Below are 26,623 nucleotides of genomic sequence, written 5' to 3'. Positions count from 1 at the left end.
AAATTCACTTCTCACACACCTCTTGTAGCTACATTTCCCATCATGGTAAACAAACAGTATTTTAACAAATTTGAAAAATGCAATGTGAAGTTTATTTCCTCTTGAGTCTAAAAAGAAGCTTCTGGTAGTGCTGTGTCCTAATGGAGAAAGCTAAGGTTAAAAAGCAGACACTGCATTTTTTTTTTTTTTTTTTTTTTACCTTTGAGTCAAAGTAACTTGACTAACTTGATTCTGAAGCAATTTAAATTTTGTAGTGAGTAATGTTGAAAGCATCAGTCACATATAGAGAAAGATCATTTTTGATACAATAAAACTCCATTGCAGCTTGAAGCAGGGGATGCGAATGAAAATGAGAGGGTTACAGTCAGCTGCTCTGCTGAAGTAGATCAGTGGTCACTAAAACAAAGCTGCTGTGGTCTAAGAATTTATGTAATTTCTCCCAGAAAAAACCCTTAATGTTAGATTCAATAAAAAGGAACCCTGATGTGTGGCTTTTTTGTCAAGTATGGAGTGAGTTAAAATGATTGTTTTTGTGATTTTGTGCCTGGAGGTTTATTGTCAGACTAAAACTAATTATTCTCCATCATTGATTAATCTACCAATTGTTTCCTCCTTTAATCAATTACTGTACTTGTTTAGTCTACAAAACCTCCAAAGATTATGGTCCTCCACAGTTTCCTGAAGCCTGATGAGATGTGTTACAATAACTTTTTTTGAAATAGTTTACAATTAAATAGAGAAAAACAACAAATCCTCTGAAACTGAAACAGGTGAATATTTGGTCATTTTGTGATTAATTATGTGTCCCATTTTTTCAACCCTTTCTCTTACAAATTATGTTTCTACACAATTAAATTGATCTTGAATTACTTTTAGAACCATCATAAATACCCAGTGCAATTAGAGAGAGGGATAAAAAGGAGCACATTTGCAGGTTGGAGGGGTTGGTGGTTGTGTAACTCAGCAGACTTTCACCTTGAAGACTGGAGTTTCACATTGTCCAGGGACCATCCATCCATCCATCCATTATCTATACACCGCTTAATCCTCACTAGGGTCGCGGGGGGGCTGGAGCCTATCCCAGCTGACTCGGGCGAAGGCAGGGGACACCCTAGACAGGTCACCAGTCTGTCCCAGGGCCACATATACAGACAAACAATCACTCACACATTCACACCTACGGACAATTTAGAGTAATCAATTAACCTCAGCATATTTTTGGACTGTGGGAGGAAGCCGGAGTACCCGGAGAAAACCCACGCATGCACAGGGAGAACATGCAAACTCCATGCAGAAAGATCCCGGGAAAGCCGGGACGCGAACCAGGGACCTTCTTGCTGCAAGGCGAAAGTGCTAACCACTACGCCACTGTGCAGCCCCGGGACCATTAATGTTGTATTATTTTTTTACTTCAATTTTGTTTTGACATCGGTATTCACTTGTTGTCTTTTACTTGGGTTATCAGTTTAGTACAGTGTAGCCAACAAAACTACTTAGTGAGGAATAGAAAAGGATCACAGTTTGAGCTAAAATACAAACTTTCATTACATTTACCACATATTACAGAGCTCTTTTCCGTACGTTTCCAAGGTGGTGACTTCACCCAAGACTTTACATGCACTCATTCACGTGACCCCAAAAGGTAGGAAATGGCAGGTTGCCAAAATAAAAAGTGGTGATGTAGAGCCCATAAACCTAAAATTATTGTTTTGTAAAATTGTTGTTTACTTAGAAAGAACCTCAAAATCCATTTAGGGAGGAGTTTGGAGCTGGATGGATGGGTTGACAAAACTTTGGATGTTAAGATAGGAGATCATTTAAATTGTTGTGTTGCTGTTCGTTTTGTTAGTCAATATGGTAAATTTTACATACACAAAACAAACAACAACTGAAAGAGGATGCAGGTAAAGATGGAAAAGCATCACAAAAGAAGAATGCAGAAGTTTGGTGATGCCAGTGGGTCACAGGACTTGATGCAGTTATTGCAAGAAAAGGATTTGCAATTAAATATTATATCTTATTCAGTCAAAAGTTTGGACATACCTTCTCATTGAATGCTTTTTTTTTCACTTTCATGAGTATATACATTGTAGATTGTGCAAAAAAAAAAAAAAAAACAGTAAATGAGAAGGCGTGTCCAAACTTTTGACTGGTAGTGTATGTTGGTTAACAACACTTCCACATTAAGTTATATTTCTGTTGCAAATTAGCTGTATAGAAACATGCTTTCTTGCCATACCCTATGCCTACCCATACCATTCCCTTTTCCCTCGTGTGGGCATGGGTGAGGTGTGTGTGGAATGCGTACAGGTGTAGGTCATTGGATACTCACCTGAGTGAGCACAGCTGCAGTGGGGAGTGGTTCACCTGGCTGCAAGTCATCATACCTGGACAATAAAGGCCAGGCTCAGACCACGACATGACGCCAGACATTTGTACAGCAACCTGTTAGTCAACTCCGACTTCTGCTCTTTTCACGTTTGCTTCTGTTGTAGTCTGTACTAATAGTGTTCTCCTTTACCTGACCATCCCTGTCTACTTCGTCTGCCTCGTGCTGAAACCTCAACGCCTGTCTTATCACACCCAACCTGATTCACTGTGGATGATATCCCTCCTGACATCTCCACCTGGAGCCTACACCTGCCGAGACATCATTCCAGCCACGCCACATGCCTCCTCCACCTGCATTCCCTCTCCCTCTTTTCCCAGGTGGCTGATGGCTCCATTCTCTCTCAGGTTCCCAGTAATTTATCATACTTGTGCATTCTGTTCAGTTTTCGTTAATCCGTCAGTGTTCTGTATTGTGCTGCCACGCCGTGTGTGCATAGTTAACGCTGTCCTGTCTGCAGCTTTCCTAGCTTGGTCATGCCAAGTCCTGGTTAGTTACTACCTTTAAAATATTACCCGCTTTGAAAGAGTAAGTCTGTTCAGTAAATTTGTAGTTTGACTGTATTTTGTCCTGCCCCGGTTTCTCAGTTATATTAGTTGTGAATAATGATTCTGTAAATAAATCTGTTATCTTGTATAAGTTCTGTCTGCTGTGTCTTTGTGGTCCTGCATTTGAGCCTCTGCCTCGATTCAGGGCACTTTCTTGGAGATATGATTTCTTATTTATGACATAAATGTAACCAGTCAAATAGATGCATAGAAGTAAAGTATAGTAGTACATGGATATGCAGGATGTAAAATTAAACAAATGTAGTACATAGAACAACACTTTACTTCCCTCTTAACAGTGTAAGTATTGCAGACACACTAAGGTTGCAACAGGTAATCGCCATCTTAGAACTCTTCTTAAAATTTCTTTTTATGGCATCTTAGTAAGCATCGTATAACACAGTGACGCCTAGCGCCTTAAAGTATAAATGTATCTAAACACAACATACACGAGTAGAGTAGGTGAAAGTATTAAATATCCACCAGTACATTCTTTTATCTTGTAAAAACATGTATATTTTAATGATTTCTGAATCACGGCTGATTGAACTAATTAGGATTTCTGATTTTTGACACATTATGTTTCTAAGTTACAATAGATGTAGATACAAAACACAATAGATCCTCCTTGCCTCCCAGACCTTCAGTGCAACTCATGTCAGTTCATCTTGTTTGCACCTCTCCTCCTAGTTCAAACTGTAACATCCCCCTGCCACAGTCTTTGTGAAGAGGTGCTCTGCAAATCTTTGAAACCCTTTGCCAAACTAAGTATTGTACCTTTTAACCGCCTGGCAGGTGGAAAACCCAAAGTTTGCATGCTTAAAAAAAAAAAAAAAAAATCAATATTAATTAACCATACTGCATGTGGTCTGTAGTCAAAGGCTTAAAAGATGACACCAAAAGCAAAAGAAAACATGTATGCCTTGGTTCTACTACATTCACTTAAGCTGAAGTTGTGAATAATTTCTCCGCCACTGCAGCTATAGCATGACACGTTTTGCCTAGGGTTGAACTGTGATACACGCAGTATATATTCTCTGAGATGGATGAAAATTTTAAATCTGAGCGAGAGAGAGAGAGAGGTGGGGAAGGGATGAGGATGTATGAAGGGGGAGGAGTCCTGCAGGGGTGGAGGTGAGGCAGCAGGGAGGGGTGGTGCTGATGAACAGCTCCCACAGACCTCTGCTCTGTCACAGCAGCACAGCCATGAGCCAGCCGAGCTCCCCGTCCTCCAGACCCGCACTCACAGTCCACCTGTTCCCCTAACACGCATCACAACACCATGAAGAGGCAAAATGCCAGGACCCTCGCCCTCATTATCTGCACCTTCACCTATCTGATCGTCGGCGCCGCGATCTTCGACGCGCTGGAATCTCGAACGGAGACGACTCAGAGGTCGGAGCTTCACCAGAGGAAAGTGGGGCTGCTCAAGACGTTCAACTTGTCCACGGAGGACTTCGACGAACTGGAGAAGGTGGTACTGCAGCGGAAACCGCACAAAGCCGGAGTGCAGTGGAAATTTGCCGGCTCCTTTTACTTCGCCATCACTGTAATCACGACCATAGGTAAGAGAGCAGCTCTGAGATCAGACTTTATTCTGGCCAAAAAGTTGACATTGTAATTTCAAACTGGCGACTGCTGGTTAATTAAATCCAAAGAAAACCATTACATTTTGCAAGCACACTGTAGGTTATATTTTTTGCGTAAAATCTTGATTTGCAGGAAAACATATTTATTCCTGCGGGATTTCAGCAGACAAAATGCCGTAGCATAAATAAACACAAGTGCCACTGTTTTACAGTCCTCGACAAGCTGCATGCTACTGTCCGTCACGGTTGAAATGCCTTTAGATAGACTGCACAGCACGAAGTAATGATAGTAGCCTGATGGAGAAAATACAGCATAGAATATGATATTACCATTAACATTACATGCAACAGGTCCATCATAAATACCCTGCAAGTATTAAGAAAATAAAGTACTGAAGAAAGTATTCAAATCTACTTAAATCTGAAATGGTCAAAATACTGTAATATAAAATAAGATGATGGGAAAAAGCCTGCAACACTTGACAAAATGGTACTGACCTTGTAAACACCCATCCACGAGAAAGTCTAATGTCTTCTTTAACATCTTATAAATCCCACTAAAGCACAGCTATTTAATTATCCAAATACTGAAAAAGGGTAAGAAATGTCAAAAGGGATGCTTGTAGTGATAACTTTACAGAGACATATCATTTAAATCTGCATCTCTTGTTTGCCTCTAGTTTACGGAGCTTTATAGTGACTTTCAGCTCATTTTCACTGAGTGCTCTATACTGTATACTGCCTCTAGTAAGCAGCTGTTTTCAATGTAATATCTCTAAACCCCCCTGAACATAATCATTACTTCCCTCAGGAGCTGGCAGAGACCAAAAACAGAACTTTAAGGGAGCAAATGTTGAACTTGCATTTTCGAGTAGTTAAGACATTCAGATCAAACTGATAATGCTGTTTGCTAATGGCTGAATGTATAAGTATGCAGTTCTTTCCTAATTAGTTAAAAGTTACAACCAAGTGTGCATTGTGTACAAGTAAGGGTCTAATGTGTCGGATTTATGATTTCTTACCAGAAATGGAGAATTAGAATGAGTCCTGTATGTCTACAGAGGGGTCTTGAACCACCGTCTTTAAATAGTAGGCCAGAACAGACAAATCAAAAACTTGTCCCATTGTAGGTTCTCCTACACACTTAGAAGTAGTAAGGGAATTCAAGGGTTCTTCATTTTGTTGCAGTCTGCAACCTTACCACTAAATGCCATTAAATCCTTCGCAATGGTCCTTTAAAGGCCATTTAAAACCTCTTTGAACAGTTTCCAACCAAATCAAACCAGAACTGTCATAAAAAATATAATGGTTTTATTCTTAATATATCTGAGTTAAATGTTTAATTAAATAGTAAATATTTTTAGACTTTTTGAATTTTATTTTAGAAACTGATTCTGTGATGTTCTGTGATGAACATTAAATAGAGAAATGTTAAATCAGGCAGAAGCAGCTACCACAGAAAGGAGTTAACCTGCATACGTTACTCATCTTACCAGATGGCTGAAGTGGTAAATTGAGAAATTGTATTGATATAAATTCACACTTTAATTCTTAAGATGGAAATTTGGTTATTATCTTTTACTACTTTTTTTTTTATACGGTCTCACTTTGTTGTGTTCTTTTCATCTTTTTAAAAGCCTTCCTTATCTACATGTTCTAAGTCTTTCTCCTGTGTACAGTGACTGGGGCTGTTGTCAGTAGTGACCTGTGACTTGTAACCATATCAGATTCAGGCAACTAATTGCACACTAATCCAACACTGGGTGTCTGTAACCGCATTCTGTAATTGTGAACCTTGAGGCAGTTACAAACACAGTGGCTGGTGTTTGAGCCTGCCATTAAGTATTAATAACACCAGAGTCTCACTGTTCCACTGGACTCCTGGCACACAACATTAACACTATAGATACTGTTCTGTATACACAATATCACACAGCCATGATTTTGAGTAAAGGGCAAATACTGAGCCACAACGTTAGGGTGAAATACCCAATATGTTAAGATAAAGTAGAAAAATAGAAATGATATAATTTCCTGGCATCTGCTTTGAAACTCTAAATCTAATATAGGATACTCTTAAGGACCAGAAAGCTTAAGTCAGTGTTTAATACAAGTAAAGAAGAAATGTGTTGATCATAACATAGCTATTTGGAAATTAATATCGTTATAACAACTAGGGTGTTTATTTTAGAAAAAATAAACACTCCTGAAAAATATAAGAATACACTTCAATTCCCAATCTTTAAACTGCACAACCACCAGTGGAGAGCAGCTAAGACATGAGAAGCTCTGGCTTTGGCATGCCCCTCTAATAATTGAACATATATAAAGAAGGGAGGAGAAGCTGCGATCAGAAATCAGTCATCACTGTACAAAATGGAAAGGCGAGGTGGAAGGCTGAGTGTCCATTTACTAGTCAGCAGTCAATAGGAGAAAGAGTTGAAGTCATATGAAATACACCATGAGCTTTGAGCAAGGAAGTGTTCCTAAAATGGCAGGCAGTTTGGGAATTCCTATGCCTGGCAGGGAGGTGGTTCACTTGGCTCTGCAACAATCACCATTCCTCCATCTTCACCTACCTCAAGGAGTGAACATCTTGACATGGTGACATTGGTGTATGTGACAGTGCTATGGTTAAAATCTGTCCATGCCACATAGAGGATCAATAGACAACATGAAATATCATCTTCGAAATAAGACACGCTTCAAATCCTTTGTATGCATTATCTGGTATGCTGTTTGACATCAGACAACAGGAACTTCTAATCATAAGACATGTAATGTAGTTGTGTTGTCCTTCATGGGCAACATAGCTGTGTTTTACAAATGTTAGCATACAGTGTTACAGGGGGAGCTGGAGAACCCAGGCGCAGACAGAAAAACTGGCAGACAGGTGAATAAAGAAAGGGGTTTTATTTAACAAAAGAACTAAACCAATACATAGAATGGGCAACTGAACTGGGGGGACAAAACTAAACCAAACTACTCAAGGAACTCTAACATACACTACAAATTCAAGAATGGAAATCTACAAAACTAAAACTGAATTCACAAGGGGGTTGAAAACAGAGGGAAGAGGCAGGCTGAGGAAATCCAGGAGCAGACAGGAGACAAGACAGGTACAACGGGCTGGAGACAGAAATGGGCTAGCGGGAAACCAGGAGAAGAACTGAGTCCATGTGAAGAAATCCAGGGAGGGGGAAAACTGAGTCCAAACAGGGATCTGACAGTCTGTGGTCCAGCAGGGAGTGAGTCACTGAACTGTGCTTATGTAGCTGGAGGTGTGATTGTGAACAAATGAGCGGGGTGAACTAATTACTGCAGCTGAATCACGTTTGCAGCAATCAGACTGCAGCCAGGAGATGCAGGGCACAGAGAGAGAGAGAGAAAGAGACAGGGACAAGAGAGAGAGATGACGGAGGGAGCCAAAGGGCCAGATAGGTCAAAACAGATAGAGGAACAAGGAGGGAGAAAGAAGGAAAAAGAGGGAGAAAGAGGCAAAGAACAGGGGCTGGAGCAGGGATCGTAACAGTGTAGTAACTAGCTTTGTGTAACAGGCAATATGGTATCACAGAAACACAATATTTTCTCACTGCTGTTGGTATTGTGTAACATGTGTTTTGCTGCTGCCGCAGTTCAGTGAAGTAAATGGAACTGCATTTGTGGTTCGAACTGGTGCATTTTCTGAAAAATATGCATGTTATTGCTGGCAGCTGATGAAATGTCTTGAAGTGAAACTGAAGATGCTGATTGAACTGGCTGACTGCCATTACTCAAAGCTGAAGATTAGAAATGGTTGATCATTGGGGACATTTTTCTCCTTAAAAGGTAAGCTGAAAATATACAATATAAAAAAGACAGAGTGACCAATATGTGAGGATGAAGTCCTACGCTGAAATTGTGTGTGTTGCATAGAGTAATAGTAGCGCAGAGGGCAGCGACTCCTGACTACTCTGAGCTTACCATGGTGTTCATTGCATAAATTATGGTGCCATTTAAGGCAAAAAAAAAAAAAAGATAAAGTTGAGTAGGGCAGCGCTAACTTGTAATTGACAGGTCTAATGTCTCCTCACCACTCAAATGATAAGTTTGGTATTAAGAGCAGCATGCATTCCACAGACAAAAGGATCTTGGTGACTACATCCGTGCGCTACACAGACCTTGTTTGCTTCACTTTTTCCTTTGTTATTGGAGGCATGTCCATCAAAAGGCAGTAAAAGTTTGGATGTGCTGGACTGAGAGGTGTAAGGTAGTATAGTGAGACATATGGAGCACAAAACATAGATAATAGCAAGTCTTTTGTTTTCAATATCCATAACAAATAGCAGCCTTCCAAAAAAAGGCAAAACTTTAAAAAAACAACCTTTAAACAATTGCTCAGATAAGCAATAGCATCTATCTACTCAAAAGCAGGGTAAAGAGACAACAAGTGTAGGCAAGTAAAATAATACTTATTATTACAAGTTGTTCCAAACAGAACCACAAACATGGGAGACAAAACTACAATCAGAAGTACTGATCAAACAGGATCAAAACTGGCTAGAGCTCCCACTAGTGGGAGGGTGGACTGGAACTACCAAGGTTAATACAAAAACCAACTAAATAAACAAACAACCCATGTAAGGTAACACCCAGGCAGGAAGCAAACAACTACAGAATACAATGTTGCCTTAAACTAGAAGATAGCCTCATACGTGGAACCATAATTACAATGTGTCAAAAATGTATAAGTTGTGTAGCAGAAATGTAGCCTCACCCAGGAGCAGCAAATAATAATAGCATGTAGCTTTACAGCCTCGCACAGCTGTGTCAAATAATTATGTAAGATGTGTGGCCTCACTCGGCTGCACCACATACAGTCAAGTGAATGAAACAATCAAGAAGTGCTTTAAGTGCAGAATTTCAGTTTTGAGTTGAGGATATTTACATCCAAATCAGGGAAACGGTGTAGGAATTACCACACATTTTATAAGTGTAGCAGAATGTGTAGAAATTGTGTCATATGGAAGAAACAAAAATAGATAAATAGGTGTAGGCTGCAACACACCTAATGGTAGAAACTCTTTATGATTAAAATTGCACTCATTAATTTAGGGGCACCATCCTCAGCTTGCCTGAGGAAATTATCGATTTAAACTAAGTCTCAAAGAGACTTTCATGAAAACAAAGTTGATCAGTCTCATTATGAAAGTCGTAAACTCTGATTTAATTGACCTCCAGTTCCCAAAACAAGGAAATACCCGGTAGAACTGATCATAGTTATATACAAACATTTATGAACTAATACTACAAACAAACAATGAACAACAATGACATGACAACAACAGACAGTGAATAAATGAATGAATAAATGCAGATAAACTAGTGAACTGTGATCGTCACTGGAAGCAGTTGGTAGAAAAGGTGATGAATTTAGAATGACTTTGAAAATTGGAAAACCAATTGTAATTTGTAATTCACCCATTTAGCAGAAGGAAAATGATACTTGCGTAGCTTTGTGGTAGTGAGTGAGAAGCCACTGCAGGATGTGGAGCTGTGATGATCTGCTGGATGAGTTGGTTCAGGAACACAGAGACAAGAAGGAACTTAGGCAGGTTTGCATTGCAAAAGTGTGCCAAAGTAAAAACACCAAGAGTCAAAGCTCATAGTTATCAAGGAAATATTTGTGCTGTTGTAGTTCTTAAGTAATTCTTAAGTCTAGTTGCATTCTTCTAAGGGTTGCATTTTTCTAAGAGCCCCATGTTCTACAAGCCCATTCTTACAAGCCAAGTTACAAGCCGAAGTTGAATTTTCCTAAAAGCCCAAGTTACATTCTTCATGAAAAAAAAAAGCCTAGCTCAAGAAAAAATCAAGTAAGCCCAGTTTTTAAAAAGCCAGTTGCATTCTAGTGACTTTCCTCTATATACAAAGTTTTGGAGCCAAATGCAAATCAGCATCTAACCAATCATGGATGTGTTCCTCCCAAGGGGTGGGGCTGAGCTTCACTGTCCATTAGAGGTCAGAGGCCAGATACCTTCAAAACTTACTCATAGTTCATTTCTTAAATGTAGTAATCCAACTGTTGAACATTTATGATAATCACAGATATGAAATAACACCAAATAAATGATTAAAATGACACCAGACACAATATGTTTATCTCATATAGTTTCAGAGATAATAATAAAAGGTGTAAACAGGAATAAACTTGCAAATTGTATACTTTAGGCTACATGAAGATAAACTTACAACATGGTTGAACATAAAAGCATATGAAACTCTAAAAAGTCTCTCTATGTCTTTTATGGCTGTGGTCTGTGAGAGAGAGGGGGGAGGTATTAGTGTATCATGTGTGTGCATCTTCCACAAACATTTCACATTCCATGTGCTCTTCTTCCATACTGGTCCTGATCAACCTGGTATCAGAGACTGAGTCCAGATCGTCACTCCGGTGATGCTGCATTTCTTTAATGTTCTGATTTAAACTGTTGAATCCATTCCTGCATACTAAGTTCTGTGTTAGGTAGGAAGATCAGAAGGTCAGAATGCCAATCCTGCAGAGGTGTGGTTTTCCTCACAGTTGACACTTTATGACACTTATCAGATTCTAGTGGAGGTAGGAGGCATCCTGTTGTCTCCAAAAGTGCCATGAATGGTCCTTTTATTCGTAAACATCCAATCAGCAGATGTTCCATTTGGAGGTAACTTTTGGGTTAGCTGTCTCCTGAAATGGGGTCTCACCAAATTTCCAGCTTTGGGAGAGGATCTTTAGATCTTTGTGTGTTGCTCTGGAATGTTCTGTTCCTTAGTACGCTACATAAGTGCCCTCCAGCTTTTTAAGAGAGGGCACGTCAAAAAATAAATTTTGAAGAAGGTTCAGCTGCAAACATATAAAGGATTTTGGGGGAAGGGTTTCAAGTTGTGATTGGACCACCCTAGCATTAATCAAGGAGAAAATCAATGGACCAATCTGCCTGTTTTATGGAGCAGTAAGATCAAAATATTTGTAAGCTGTCTCAGCTGTGCTTTTGTAATACTTTGAGCTATTTCAAGAATCACCGATGCAATATTTTTGGGTTATAGATTATATTTATCATTTATTAGTGAAATCACACACTCTTAATTGCCTCAGAGTGTTTAGATGTAGTTCTGAATATGCAGATATTTTTAAATTGTAACTTCCGTTTTGAGTGCTAGCACATTTTGTCTATGTACCTCTTGGCCGGGGTAAAATGTGCTAGATGGAAATCATCCATCTAGGATCATTATAATGTAAGCAATCAGATAATAGGGGCCTCTGCTGTCATGTCATTATTCTGTATGGCTGTGCTTTATTGGAGAGATTTCTCATCTTAGTGTTTCTACTTCAGCACTGTAAATAAAGACTTCCTACCACCTATATAATATTTTAAAGCTTTAAATGTGTCACTGTTCAGCAGAAATGATGAAAAGAACAATCTATTTAAAATCTGTCACCCCTAAGTTGTATTTCTTGTCTTTCTTAACCTGTTTTTCCTTTATATTTCATCCCTTCAGTTCTCTTCTATCCTTTCCTCCTACTCCTCCTCTTGTGTTGTATATTGTCCGTGACCTTCATTTCAGTCCGGCCATGCTGTGAGTTTTAAACCAAGTCCATATCAACTGTGTATGGGGTATATAAGTCATGTGATTTTATTTAGTTACCTAACCCTCCCAGAAATCTCACACTCCACTTGGAATGCCTTACTGACCTCATGGAAAACTCTGGCCTGCCAAGCTTTCCTCTCACATCCCCTAAAACGGAACCTAAGGAGCACTTTTGGAAACAGTCATTGATAGGGATTTTTTTTCCACAATGAAAAGCAAAACATCGAACTAGGATGGCTGAACACACACAGATTGGTTCTTTAGATGAAGAGTTTAAACAGTGTATAATTGTAATATGCATATTTTGTGATCACAAGAGGGTTTCAATATAAGACAGGTAAATTCAGAGCACTGGCTATTGTCACAGCTCCCAGATCTAATGCCTGGTTGCTTTAGTCTAAAGGCTTGAAATGCTTTGGTGTTTGGGTCTCAGCTGTGTGCTGGATGAATGCACATTCTCCCAGCCCCGATTTGGAGCCAACACAGGGGTAACTGAGTTAAAGTGAACCTAGACAAATGCTTTGCCAATGTGCTGTCTCCTCTGCTGTTGCACCCACTTTCTCTCTCTGCATCTCTGTTTGTCTTGAACTGGCTGGCCAAGCTTATTATTCAGTCAGTACTGATGACGGCAACAACCGAATGAAGTAGAAGCTGACAAATCTGACATCATTATAAGTGCTGAATATAACAAAGGACTGTACATCCTTGCAAACATTCCCAACCAAGTTAAAAAGCCAATGTGTGTTGTGCAAAAAATACTTGCATTCATGTCACCTAAAGACATGACCAGTAAATTTTAGAGGTTTTAATTTGCATGTTTCTTCCTATTTAGTTATTTGCACATGCGCACACTGGTGGCAGTGAGCTATATACCATCTAAATTTGCATAATTTAAAGGTAGACTTACATACCCACAACATGTCACCTTGTAAATTAAAATACAAAATTTGTCATCTACTGTATCACTCCCGTATTTTTATTTTTTTTAACTCAGATTGCATGGGGTGTGGTAAAAAAAAAAGAAAGTTAGGAACCACTGGATGTCACTTCAGACCAAAACAAATCGGCATGTCAGGCACAGCTCCCCCTCCCCCTCACACTTCACTTATAGCCAGAACGATTCTACACACGAGAGCCAGCAAAAATAATCCAGCTACAACCATAAGCCTACATTAGCATTTTACAGTACACTGAGCAGCTGTAGCAAATTATTGTTAACTTGGGTACTGTTACGTTCTGTTGACCCATCTCTCTTTTGCTCTCTTGTGTGGTCCATTCCCCTCTGTGTGTGTCTTTTGCATCTTGAGTCTGTGACACACAGAAACATGAAGCAGACTAGAATGGAAGTGAGCAGCAAAACAAATGAGTGCACATAAAATATGTAAATAATTTAATCCATTAAAATCAATTTAAATGAATGGAGGGACTTTCACTTATTCCCATCATTTATTTATTTCCATACCTTTATTTTTATCTCTTTTTTTCCAACTGCTTTTTTTTAAATCTCTGTTGCTTTTGTTATTTCCTGTTACTTTTGATTTTCAAAACTGCTTTTTTTCTTACTATTCTTTAGAATTGAGCTGTCAGTCAGATGGCTTCCTGCCAATGTATGAATAAATGTAAAAATCTTTAGTCTCATATTCTTACATTTTATTTTCTGTCTTTCCCAGATGTATTTTAATGTTTTATTTATTTCTCCTTATATTTCTACATTCCGCTTGTTACACTATACGCAACAGCTGTCGGCACGGCCTTCAAACTCCAGCCTGATTAATGGAGGGAAGTGGGGGGACCAAAACTGTGTTTGAGTGCCTAAAAAAAACAAGTTAAGATTCGGGTGTCTGTGAGTTTTGATGGGGTCTGCAAGTTCACGGTTTAAATAGGTATGTGGCATAATGCATGGAAAATGCAATATCTTAGTAGTCTTTCAATGTAACGTCTTTGAGTGTAATCCATAGAAATACTTGATGCTTAGAACAAAAGTTGCAGTTTGGAGGGTGTGTAATGATATCTTTACCCAGACATAGCTGGAGATGGAGACAGCATGCTAGGAAGCAGAGTGGACTGTAGCTCAAAGATGGCCTGTACCCCCCTCTCTGCTACTGCACCAGCTTAGTTCACATTCTATCTCCGAGCCAGACTTCCTGGTTAAATTCTAGTCCTGCTGAATTGTGTTTAGTCTTTTCTTTGTATAACTCTAGTTCATGGAATTCTTGCTTCCTTGCCTAAGTGTCACCTTCCATGGGTTAGTTTTTCTGCTTATGTTTTTGAATTAACTCTGGTTGTTTAAACTCTGCCGGTCTTCTAGAGGGCCTTAAGTTCCAAGATACCCTAGTTTATTCTGCTTCCTGTCTCTAGAGTATTTCCTGTTGTAGTCCTTTGTCAGATTTGTAGTTCTGTCCAGTTATACCTTCCCTTGTAAATAAACTTTGAATTGTATTTTGCCTACGTCTGGTGTCGTGTCGCTTGCCTGCACTTGAGCCTCTGTACTGGATTCGTAACAGCTAAAGATGCAACGAGTTAGCATGATAAAGTTTTAGTAAGTTTGTGAATGATATATGATGTATTTTAAATTATAAACACTGCTGTGAAAAAGTATTTGCCTCCCTTCAAAAATCTCCTATTTTTGTACATTTGTCATGCTTAAATGTTTCAGATCATCAACCAGATTTTAACGTAAGACAAAGATAACCCAAGAAACCCCACAAAATGCAGTTTTCAAATGATGATTTCATTTGTTGAAGGAAAAATGCTGTCCAGCCTCACCTTGCTCGATGTGGAAAAAATAACTGCGCCCTTAGCTACCAAATTCATTTGGCAGTTGGGTTCAGTTTCACCAGTCACACCCACGTCTCTATACTTGGTGAACTTTCTTTCACAAAGAGATACACAGGTTGTAATGGCTCTCGTATTAGTGACGCAACTGCAAAAGTTTTAAATAGATTTTGCATCAGACAGGCAGGTGGCCCAACCACAGAGATCAGTAAAACAATTAAACCAACATCTAAAGAATTATTGGTCAATGTTACGGCTGTGGCCGTATTGTGTAGACTGTGGTATTACTGTGTTTTGCATTTTGGAGTTCTTCTGTTGTCTGGGAGTGAGCGTTCTGTTGTCGTGTGGATCTTTGTCTCGTTGTCCTTGTATTCTGTGTGAGTCGTCTGTTTGTCCTGTTAGTGGTTGTTAGTTGGTCTGTCTGTGTGTAGATCTTCATTCTGTTGAGGAGGAGCGTAATTGGCGGCAAGGCGGACCCGATGCTGGTTGGCTGTCCACCTTTTTAAATTTCAGCGGCCTGCAGTGGATGGGAAGCCTCTCTGACAGCAGCACCTTTTTGTTTGTTTCCCAGAGTCCAAACGTTTGATTGCTACCTGTGTTTCTTTGATATATTAGGATAGCTTTAATTTTGTTTCTTAGACTTAGTTAGGTTTCTTTAATCTAGTAGTTGTGTTTTTGTTGGATAAGTTCTTCATTTGAGTGCTAAAATGCCTCTTTAGTTTGAATCCATTTTTTTTGTTGTTTGAATGTATAGCCCATTGAGTGGCCTGTTTTATTTTAAAAACATTGTAAATAAACCTTTGTAATTTTCTTGGGACTGGGAAAACATTCTATTTTTAACAAATATTATGCAATGCACCTTCCCCCTAGACGGGTGCATAACAGTCAACCTGTTCCAGTTGATGATCCCATTGTTATCAAGGGTGTCATCTGTCAGCTCCTGGATGTAGCAGATATTATAGCTAATATATTTAAAGAGCTGTGATTTCATTATAAAACAACAAAAGGACCAGCAACCCATCCACTGGTGTTCTGTTGATTTGTTCTGGAAAAATGTTAAGGTCTTATTAGGTGCCAATGTACTCATTAACTGAAGCCATTCCAAAGAGACCAATTGTCAATGAATTATTCAAGCTGTCTCTCCATACATGACATTAATACTTCACCATTCCTGCCACACTGCTGTGTAATCTCATCTCCAATTGCATTCTGCCACTGTGAAATGAAGAGTCTTTGAATTTATCAGAGGAGCTCCTCAGAGAATGCCAATGATCTGTCAAACTGTCTATTTCAGGTTTTGCTATCTTTCCAGCCTCCAGCTTTCTTTTCTTAGACCCCTAACCTCTGCACTATAGATTTAATTAGTTCTACACCACTAACCCTGCTTCTTACTCCCTGTTTCCCTCAGGATATGGCCATGCAGCCCCCAGCACAGATGGAGGAAAGGTGTTCTGTATGCTCTATGCCCTCCTAGGTATCCCACTTACTTTGGTTATGTTTCAGAGTGTGGGTGAGCGGATCAACACTTTTGTTAGGTTCCTGCTCCATCGCCTCAAGAAGTGCCTTGGAATGAGGCACACTGAGGTCTCCATGGCAAACATGGTGATCATTGGTTTCATATCCTGCATGAGCACACTATGTGTGGGGGCCCTGGCCTTCTCCCATTTTGAGGGATGGAGCTTCTTCCATGCCTACTACTACTGCTTCATCACACTCACCACGATCGGCTTTGGGGACTATGTGGCGCTGCAGAATAAGCATGCTCTTCAAACCAAGCCGGAATACGTGGCCTTCAGTTTCATCTACATCCTGACAGGTCTGGCTGTGATTGGAGCGTTCCTAAACTTAGCAGTGCTGCGCTTCATGACCATGAACGCTGAGGACGAAAAGAGGGATGCTGAGCACAGGGCTCTTCTCGCACGTAACGGTCTGGCAGGCGGACATATCAACTGCTCGGTAGACATGGCCTCCTCCTCCTCCACCACCCCATCTGGGTGTGGAGGAGGGAGTGCAGTTGGAGGGAGTGGGGGAGGAGCAGCAAGCCGGGGTCTGCAAAATGTTTATGCTGAGGTACTCCACTTTCAGTCCATGTGCTCCTGTCTTTGGTACAAGAGTAATGAGAAGCTAGAATATTCCATACCCATGATCATCCCTCATGACCTCTCCACCTCAGACACAGAAGCTTTTTCTAACCCCTTCCAATCTAATGGTTGTGTATGCAGTGAGCAGCACCACTCAGGCATCAGCTCAGTGTCCACTGGCTTACACAGCTTCAGCACCTACAGAAGACTCAACAAACGCAGAAGCTCCATCTAGAAACCAGGAGGACTTCATGTTTTAATGTCAAGTCCCACTTTTGTGTACCAATAAATGAGGGAGGGTGTTCCTTCTGTGGCCTGTGATTGGCTGTGGACATCAAGGCAACACACCTCCAGTCCTAAAGAGATGCACTACTCATGACATTTGTTGTGTTCTGGCACTGAAGAACCTCGTGCTGCAGCCTCCCGGCTCCAGCCATATTTAATTTCAATTAGCTAAGCACAACCCATTTAGCACCAATATTGTTGCTGAACTCTTTGAGAAACAATGCTAATGGTTGTCCAAGACGCATTCCTTACACCAAATCTGAAGCTGTCACTGTTCGAAGACAGGGGCAAACACACACTTCTCATCACCTTTGAATATTGAATATTTTGATATTTAGCTCAGTATTTTCTCTGTTCATGAAACATAATTTTATGTTCTAGGATGATAAGGGATAAAATACACTGTGAGATATGTTTTTAAGAACAATAGAGGTGTATTAACTGTGTGTAATGCCCTGCTAGGAAATATTTTTCACTTTTTCAAAATGGGAATCTTTGGTTTTAAGTTCTGTTACTTCAGTGAATTTAAAATGTGTACATATTTGGGCATTTATCTGTTATTGATAGATGGCATATTTTCCATTGAGAGTTTTAAAAAGTATCCTCAGTGTCTTTTTCTGTGTGTCTGTTCCTCCAGTTCAGATTCCGATCAAACCTTGTGATCTGTGTAATATTCCTTCATTCCATGAGAAAACCTCACATCCTAGGCAGAATTACTGAACATTTTTGGTTTAAATGTCTTATTGAAGATTAGGACATGTTGGACACTGTTATATGGATCAAACCTCTAACAGTATCTCTAACCACAAGGCCTCCCCGCCACTAATTTCAGACTTCACTGCAAATCACAATGAATTTCTTTTTCATACTCTGTGCATTAAAGTATTTTACGCACATGTTGCTTGTCATTTGTTTTCATATTGCATAAATATATTTTAATAGTTTAAATCAGAACATGTAAGCCCTAAAGTAGAAAATCTTGCTGCACCTCAGAGGATTGTTGTAAATGCTTTCAGACACTGCAACAGTGCACTATTTTTTTAATCGAATCGCATTATGTTTTATTATGTAAGTTATGCATCCTAATTCATTCTCTCTTGTGTTACCAATCAGAAGTGTTTATCTCGATACACTGCAAAATTGGAAATAATCACAGTGATAAATTGCCTGAGAGTTTGTGCCTCATGCACTAAGAGGATCTATTCTCCAGCCCCATCTAAACCACTTTATGCAGTGGTTGTTTTTCAGCCCTGTGATTTATTGGCTTCTTTTATTTGTGTAGTTTTACTTTATAGTGTCTCGTTTCCATCACATTTTCTTTCTTTTTTTTTTTTTTGACTGGAATGTTCTTACTGCAGTATACTTGGTAACATTGTTCAGCATCTCTTATTAACTAATGAGTGGTGTACAGTTGATTATGTGTGTAACTGTACATTTACAAGACGTTTTTTCTTTAACCATAATAAGAAAAAATATTTCATTTACAAAAATAGTCTCATTTATTTTAGTGTTAATCAATGTCATGTATTTATTTTAATTTGTCCTACAGTTTTATGTCATTTAGGTACAAGCATTTTTTTTGCCACTAATTGCACTATGAAAAGAAATGCACTACAAAATGTTATGAAGAAAAGTTTGCCAACTCGTGCATATGTATGTAAAATACAGAGTCTAAAATATATTTGTAAAGCTCAGTTTTGCAAATGTTTAATGAGGATGAAAATGTATTTAAATCACTTGTTCCAGTCAAAGGGTTGCACTCTGTTTTCTTGAAAAAGAAAGATGTAAGCCAGTCACAAAGCCATTTCATTGTTCTCTTTGCCTTTGTAGAACGATATAATACTAAAAACAAAAACAGTTCAGACAACATCAAAGCCTATAACCCAATTGTTGTCCTTAAAAGATTTGCAGTGAGTCTATTTATCAGTTTCCATCCATCCATCCATTGTCCATACAGCATATTTTCACACTGTGGGAGGAAGCTGGAGTACCCAGAGAAAACCCACACATGCAAACTCCACACAGAAAGAAGGCCAGGACATGAACCAGGGATCTTCTAGCTGCAAGGCGACATTGTTGTCCACCAAAGCACCGTGCAGCCCCCAAAAACCCCTGACCGACATGCGAGCGTGGCTGTGTAGCACCCAGTCAGGACCAAAGCAAAGCTGATCAGTTTCCATCCATCCATTATCTATATATAGATATACACTGCCTGTCCTAAAAAAAAGTTGCCACATGGATTTAACTAAGCAAATAGGTAAGAGCCTTCCATTGGATACTTGCTGCAGTGATGAATACTTGTCAGCTGGCAACAGCTTATTTAACCTTAGCTGATGCAGTGAGTAGCTTCTCATTTCTTACAGTTTTTCTCTATTGATTAGACACTGTTCTTGAAAAATAGCACACATTTCCCAACACACTGCACACTATTTTCTTTATTAGGACACAATTACAAAGCACTGCACACTTGTGTCAAAAGCGCTCTTTATTGTCAAAATTATAACTTTGTTTTCAAAATTAAGACACACAGAGCAAAAGTAGGATACTGCACTGCTAAATACAAAACACTCTTCTCTCACTGTGTTTTCACATGAAGTGTAAAAAATGATACAGTCCTCAAAAATGACAACTTAAACACAAATGCATCCTATAAATGACTCAGACGGGGCCATTGCAGTGCCTGACTGTACATTACAAAATAAAAATAATGTTAGACAAAAAACAGCACTGTATTGTACACAGTACAGTATGCAGATATTTACACCATGTCTGCATCAGTTCTTTCAGCCTGGTCAGACCACAGGACCTCATCAACATCATAAGCTATGTTTTCTCTGGAAACAAAGACCTAGTGTGTCTGATCCATCCCTGACATGCATCAACTGAAACATCACCACATGCCAAGACCATTGATTGCAAGAGATTTATGGCTGCCGCTCATATACCTTCCACCTCCATGTAGAGAAGAATTCTTCTATAGGATTCAGAAAGGGAGAATATGGTGGCAGAAAAACCACAATAAATTGAGGTTCATATTGAACCATTCCTGAATCAATAGTCCTCTATGAAAACTAACATTGTCCCAGATAACAACAAAAACTGTGTCTTCTTGCCAAACACCCTGCTGCACCGTGTCAGTAGATCCTCTAAGTCCATCTAGGAAAGTCAACAAATGCTGGGTGTTCTATGGGTCCAGAACTGCATTACAGTGAATTACTCCAAGATTTCTTATTGCAGCACAGATGCTTATGTTGCTCCACACTGACCTGGACGTTGATTATAGCCTGTTGTCCAATGATGTTTCTCCTTCTTCTCCTCCTCTTGACCAGGTTGAAACCAGCCTCATCCACATAGATGTATTCATGTGTATCATCAGAATCCAACTGAAAAACTCTCTGGAACAAACACACACCAAACAGAGAAAAAGTCAGTCATGTACACTTTCTGTAATTTTACCAGCACTTGTGAACCAGAATTATGCATTAGATTTTTTACAGTATTCACAGAACATTTCTGACTGCTTGTATTGTTCCAGTACAGACATGTCACTGAAATGACAAACAACATTTACACACCATGTAAAGTGGTCCAGGACCAGGTGCAGGGGCAGGTTCAGGTTCTGGTTCTGGTTCTGGCTGTGATCTGGGTCGTCCACGTCCTCTTCTTCCAACACGACCTCTTGCTCCTCTGACATCCATTCTGAACAGCTAATGCTGTTTCCCAGCAGGTTTTATAGTGTGCAGTTCACTGGCAAAAGTTTTTTGTCCCAATGGCTCTCTGAAAAACCTACAGTTGATCCAAAACGCTTCAGTGAGAGTAGTGGAGTTAGCAAGAGAGATCATATTTTTCCTATACTGGCTTCTCTTTCTTGGCTTCCTGTAAAATCTAAACTAGAATTTAAGATCCTTCTCCTGACATAAAAAGCTCTTAACAACCAATCTCAGTCTTAAAGACCTTATAGTACCATATTATCCTAGCAGAACTCTTTGCTCTCAGACTGCAGGCTTCCCAGAATTTCTAGAATTTCAAGAATGAGAGGCAGGGCCTTCACTTACCAGGCGCCTCTCCTGTGGAACCAGCTCCCAATTTGGGTTCGGGAGGCGGACACCCTCTCTATTTTTAAAGCTTTTTTTGTGCTCGATGTGTCCGCAAGGCGACACTCCCACAAGCGGCCCTTCTCAAACAGAAAATGAATGCATCGTTCAACTCCAAATTTTTCGAACAATACGGACAGAGATATGTATCATCTATGTTACTCTTATCATGCTTGTCCCCCACCCCTCCTCTTCTCCCGTCCCTCTCCCTCCCCTTCACCCATCCCGTCTACCTCTTCTATCCCTCTCGACCCAGCCGGCCAGTGGTGGATAGTTCCCCCCATATGAGCTGGATTCTGCACAAAGTTTTTTCCCATTAAATTTTTTCTCAATTGATAAGACACTAAATTCCATTCACTGCACACAGCCACCAACTGACTGCACACATTTCTCAAAAACAGGACTCTGCTGTCAAAACCTTGAACACTATTCATGGTTTGCACACAGTTTCCAAAACTCTTGCACACTTTTTGCAAAATAGTGAGCACGTTTTTTGCTCATTTGAACACATTTTTCACTCATGACACAATGTCAGTGTGTAGGCCTGCCAAAGATGCTCCTGCAGGTTCCCTGAGGTTATAAAGACGTTGGAGCATATGGTAAGTGCTTTTCAACCATGTAAATTTAGAGGCTCCTTGGCACAAGCCACCTGTATTTGCTGCACCATCAGTTACACGGCAAGTAACTTTTTTTGTAATACCAAACTGCAACATAAGTGCTGCTTTTATTTGAGCCAAATTTTCAGCAGTATGTACCTCAGGGAAGTGCAGCACCCCAAAAACAACAGAATGCAAAGTAGTGCTTGCATCTATAAAATGGCATGTCACAGCTAGATGTGCATCAGTGTTGATGGATGTCCACATATCTGATGTCAAACTAACTGCTACACAATGGCTTTCTCCTTGGATTCCCTATATCTTTTCTCCACCACAGCTTTCAAAGCCTAAAAGAAAGAAAATAACACTATTGGAATGGTAAATATGGGGATATGGGGAAAAATGCTTCAAGTGCTCACATATGCACCTGTCTTGAGAGGAGAACATAGGTTGGGTTCAAAGCTTGAACAAGCTCTCTGAACCCTTTGTCCTCTATAATAGAGACGGGCTGGGAATCCTCAATCTCCATTTTTGCCAAGGCCTCATCCACAACATTCTCCTCTCCTGATGATGAAAAAAAAATAGTATTCAGTTACAGATGTCATTCATCATTCATTTAAAATATAATCTGACCTTTTTCTTCTTATTCATGGAATTAGGCAGACTAGATGCATCACTGGTGTATTGCTGCCACCTACTGGATGTTATTTGTGGTCCACAGAGAATCCTCTATTTCATTTTTATTTTCTATACAGCCCTGTGGTTATGAGAAAGTTCAAAAATTTCTTCATATTTGTCCACTCCTCCATGTTATGTAGAGAGCAAATATCAAAAAGAGACAGTCAGACACCCGCTCCTAGGTCTCTATACAGTTTCCTCCATTGGGATGAGTGGAATTTGCACTTACAGTTTTTCTCTATTGATTAGACACAGTTCCTGAAAAATAGCACACATTTCCCAACACACTGCACACTATTTTTTTTTATTTGAACACAATTCACCAAGCACTGCACAATTGTGTCAAAGTGCACTTTATTGTCAAAATTTGAACTTTGTTTTCAAAATTAAGACACACGGAGCAAAACTAGGACACTGCACTGCTAAATACAAAACACTCTTCTCTCACTGTGTTTTCACATGAAGTGTAAAAAAAATGATACAGTCCTCAAAAATGACAACTTAAACACAAATACACCCTATATGACTCAGAGGGGCCATTTCAAGATCATATGTGATGCTGCATACATCATTTCTAATGTGGAGGCCAAGTGGCCTGGGTCTGTTCATGACTGGAGGATTTATCATGAGTCTAACCTGAGCAACAGACTGCAACGTGGGAAGCAGCCTAAAGATTTTAACAATATAATTCACTTGTCTCCCTCCTTTAATATACTCTAATGTATCCACTATACATTACAGGACAGTTTGAGGCCTTCTGCTGGGTGACAGGGGTTACCATGCCAACCCAGGCTGATGACCTCATACCCTGACCCTGAACCAGGCCCCCAACAGAACTTCAACTGGGCTCACTGTAGGATGAGAGCCTGGGTGGAGATGACCATAGACCTGCTGAAAGCCTGTTTCCAGTGTCTACATCACCTCTGGGTGACTCCTGAGAGGCCTGTGATATTATTGTGGCATGTGTTGTTCTTCATAATATTACCACTATTAGAGGAGAGCAACACCCTGCCCTACAAACTGAAGACCCAGATGATGACCTCATCCACCTGCCAGCTATCCAGGACAGCAGAGCAGTCAGAGACACCATATGCAATAATCACTTTAGAGTTTAAGTCACCATCATCACCACCACAGCAGTGAAATAAACACATGACATACATTTCACTTGGTCTTCTTTATTTCCAACAAATAAAATAGCTAGTTTAGTTAATGTTCCAATAGTTAACATAATTCACCTGTGACCATGCACCCACCTCTAACTTGTGCTCCAGTATTTCAATTTCCAGATCTGAGGATCAGAGGATCAGCGTCATAATTTATGCATATGTTGCAGAAAGATTTGGGATTAATGATAGAAAAAGGGTGGATAGATTGCAGCAAGGTAGGTCCAGGCAACAGAGGAAAATAGTGAAATTAGTCAAGGAGACAGCTAAGAAAACAGTGGAGGAAAGTGACAGTAGATGAGAGAGAGAGAGAGAGAGAGAGAGAGAGAGGTGGCTGTGTGCAGTGAATGGAATTTAGTGTCTTATCAATTGAGAAAAATTGTAACAAGAACATGCCTCACAGTTTGTAGTTCGTCACACTCACAGTTCCCATCTCTGTGCTTCCCAATCAAAGCCAGTCCACTTTTCAGACTGCAGTGTCCGAGTCTTAGCCGGGTTAGGGGAATCCATTACATTTCGCTGCCCTTTATATTTCGAATCGCACAACAAACCTGCAAACTAGTTCAGTTCCAATGTTTTCTTCTTCAGTCTATGATCAGGACTGGACTTGTATGGACTTGGGGCAGCCAAGCAACTCATAATGCATTTCACAGCGACCAGTGACAAAGGCAGAGTAGAAAACTTTCAGAGGTTTTTTTGGAAATGCTAATGTTACTGTGACATATATATATATATATATATATATATATATATATATATATATATATATATATATATATATATATGTGTGTGTGTGTGTGTGTGTGTGTGTGTGTGTGTGTGTGTGTGTGTGTGTGTGTGTGTGTGTCTCGCACTTCCTCCCTGGTGACGTCAATAAACTCCTGTGTCCTGTGCCTGTATTCTTGTAATAAATAGATTTTATTATCCTCTCGTCTGCTGTGTCCTTGCTGAGACTCAGGCGCAGACAGCTGACAAATCTAGTCCCCTTGTCTTCACTGACGAATCTAGTCAAATTCTTTTTCTTTTTTTTTTTTGCATTCATGACAGCATTGCTCGCTGAATGTTAGGTGGCAGAAGCAAGAGGTTTTACATCTGCCTACAGGGAGAGGACCGATGACACACTTTGCAGGGAGTCACTGAACAGATGATTCGTTGTTGTCGTCAGCTGTCTGGAAAGTCACTAAGAATCCAGTTTAGCACCCTGTAGAACCAGATAAGTGGAACCAGAGGAAGAGCTAAAATATCTCTGCAGCAAAGGAAATGTGTGAAATAAACTTTGTCTGGTGTTGTGACCCATCAAGAAAGGTTTAACCATAGTCGAAGTCCAAGTATCAGATAAAAAGTGGTTAATTTCAATATTTTGGTTGTAGTAGGTGCCCTGCAATGAATCTATACCCTAATTGCCTAATTTAGTTCAATCATATTTTTGGAACAGCGTCCTCGTGGAACATGGCATGCCTGTTCTAATTTTGTTCTGTGGTCCCACTTTCAAATCTCAACTGGCCTATCTGGTCTTTGACTCCCCTGCTGTTTATCCAAAACACCAGTCTTGTTGTGTAAACCATCCTCTTGCTATTTTGCTTTTCTGTAAACAAGACAATTTGAATTTATAAACAGATGGGGAAACCCCCAGTATTAACGGTAGCCACTGAAAAGGGGAAGGAAGTCTCAGATTAATGTATGAATTCACTGATGAATAAAGCTGCTTCAACACTTGTGTAAGTCCTTTCTGATGAAGCTGTAGACATCAAAGACACCCACTACTGCACTACACATCAGCACAAACTTCTTACAGCAACAGTTTGTGAGTTAAATATGGCATACTCTATCTAGTATGATTATTTGAGATTCAATAGGCTATTGCCTATATAAAAATAGATTTTAAAAAGAGATATACTCATATTTCATATGTAGTACACAAATAATACTTTGCTGAGGAAAAAAACTCACTAAAAGCAGCAAAACCAGCAGCAGATGGCCAAGAATTATCTTTGCATCTTAACTTGAAAGAGTTATGTGTTTTATTTTCTCATGTATTAAACTTATCCTGTATTACTCAACCTCAAAGCGCTGACAGCTATTGACATTCTCTTTTTAAAAGGCCAACATTGATTTCTCTCACTGAATTTTCTTTTTCAAATTCAACCAACTTTATCAAAGTTTTCACATTTTATAATGCTATGTACAAAATTGCAGGGGCTACAGTTCAGCACAAGAGAAGCATAAATGGGCCCATAAATGTATACATTAACACAAATCCTGTAAATACAAGCATAATTTTCATAGTCTAAATATTTTTGCACAACCTAATTCTATTATGGTAGATTGTTTTTTTGCTTAATTTCAAAGACAGGAAAGGTGTGTATTTGCTTAATTTACATTATCTATGTGGACTTTTAAAAAGTAATGAATAATAGTACTAGATAAATGTGACAAATGTCCCTATGGAGGCTTAGTATTTAAATTAAATTGTGCTTTGAGATATAATCAAATACTCAAATCCCCACTGTCGCCAACTGCTTGCTGAAAGGCCTCGAGGTAGAATAAGGACAGAGAAGCTCTAAAATGCACGTAGGTAACATGGTTTTATAGACAAAAAAGACTTTGCAGTAGATACCCAGCAGTGCCTTACACATCTAATGAATCGGCCACAGAGTTTTCGAACTTTTAAAGTGTATACTTATATCTTCCTCCGTCTAAATTGATGGACTCCACTCAGTGTCTCGCTTCGGTTTTTTGTGTTTTGTGATTTCCGGATGGTCGTGAAGGCAGCATGTCGTTGCGCAGCCGTCAGCTGACTGGCCTGTCACGTGACGT

General features: G+C 39.6%; 1 protein-coding gene across 1 annotated transcript; it reads left to right on the top strand.

Moving 5' to 3' along the window:
* Window positions 1-4,081: 4,081 nt before the first annotated feature.
* Window positions 4,082-19,009, top strand: kcnk3a (potassium channel, subfamily K, member 3a). The gene is made up of 2 exons (XM_023299728.3): window positions 4,082-4,502; window positions 16,315-19,009. Exons 1-2 carry the CDS (start codon window positions 4,220-4,222, stop codon window positions 17,220-17,222), a joined length of 1,191 nt encoding a protein of 396 aa, XP_023155496.1. The 5' UTR covers window positions 4,082-4,219; the 3' UTR covers window positions 17,223-19,009.
* Window positions 19,010-26,623: the final 7,614 nt, after the last annotated feature.

Source organism: Amphiprion ocellaris, chromosome 12 (assembly GCF_022539595.1).
Source record: "Amphiprion ocellaris isolate individual 3 ecotype Okinawa chromosome 12, ASM2253959v1, whole genome shotgun sequence".
In the NCBI taxonomy this organism is placed as follows: Eukaryota; Metazoa; Chordata; class Actinopteri; family Pomacentridae; genus Amphiprion; species Amphiprion ocellaris.
Note: the sequence above shows the minus strand (reverse complement) of the source record. Positions and strands in the feature narration are given on the sequence as shown.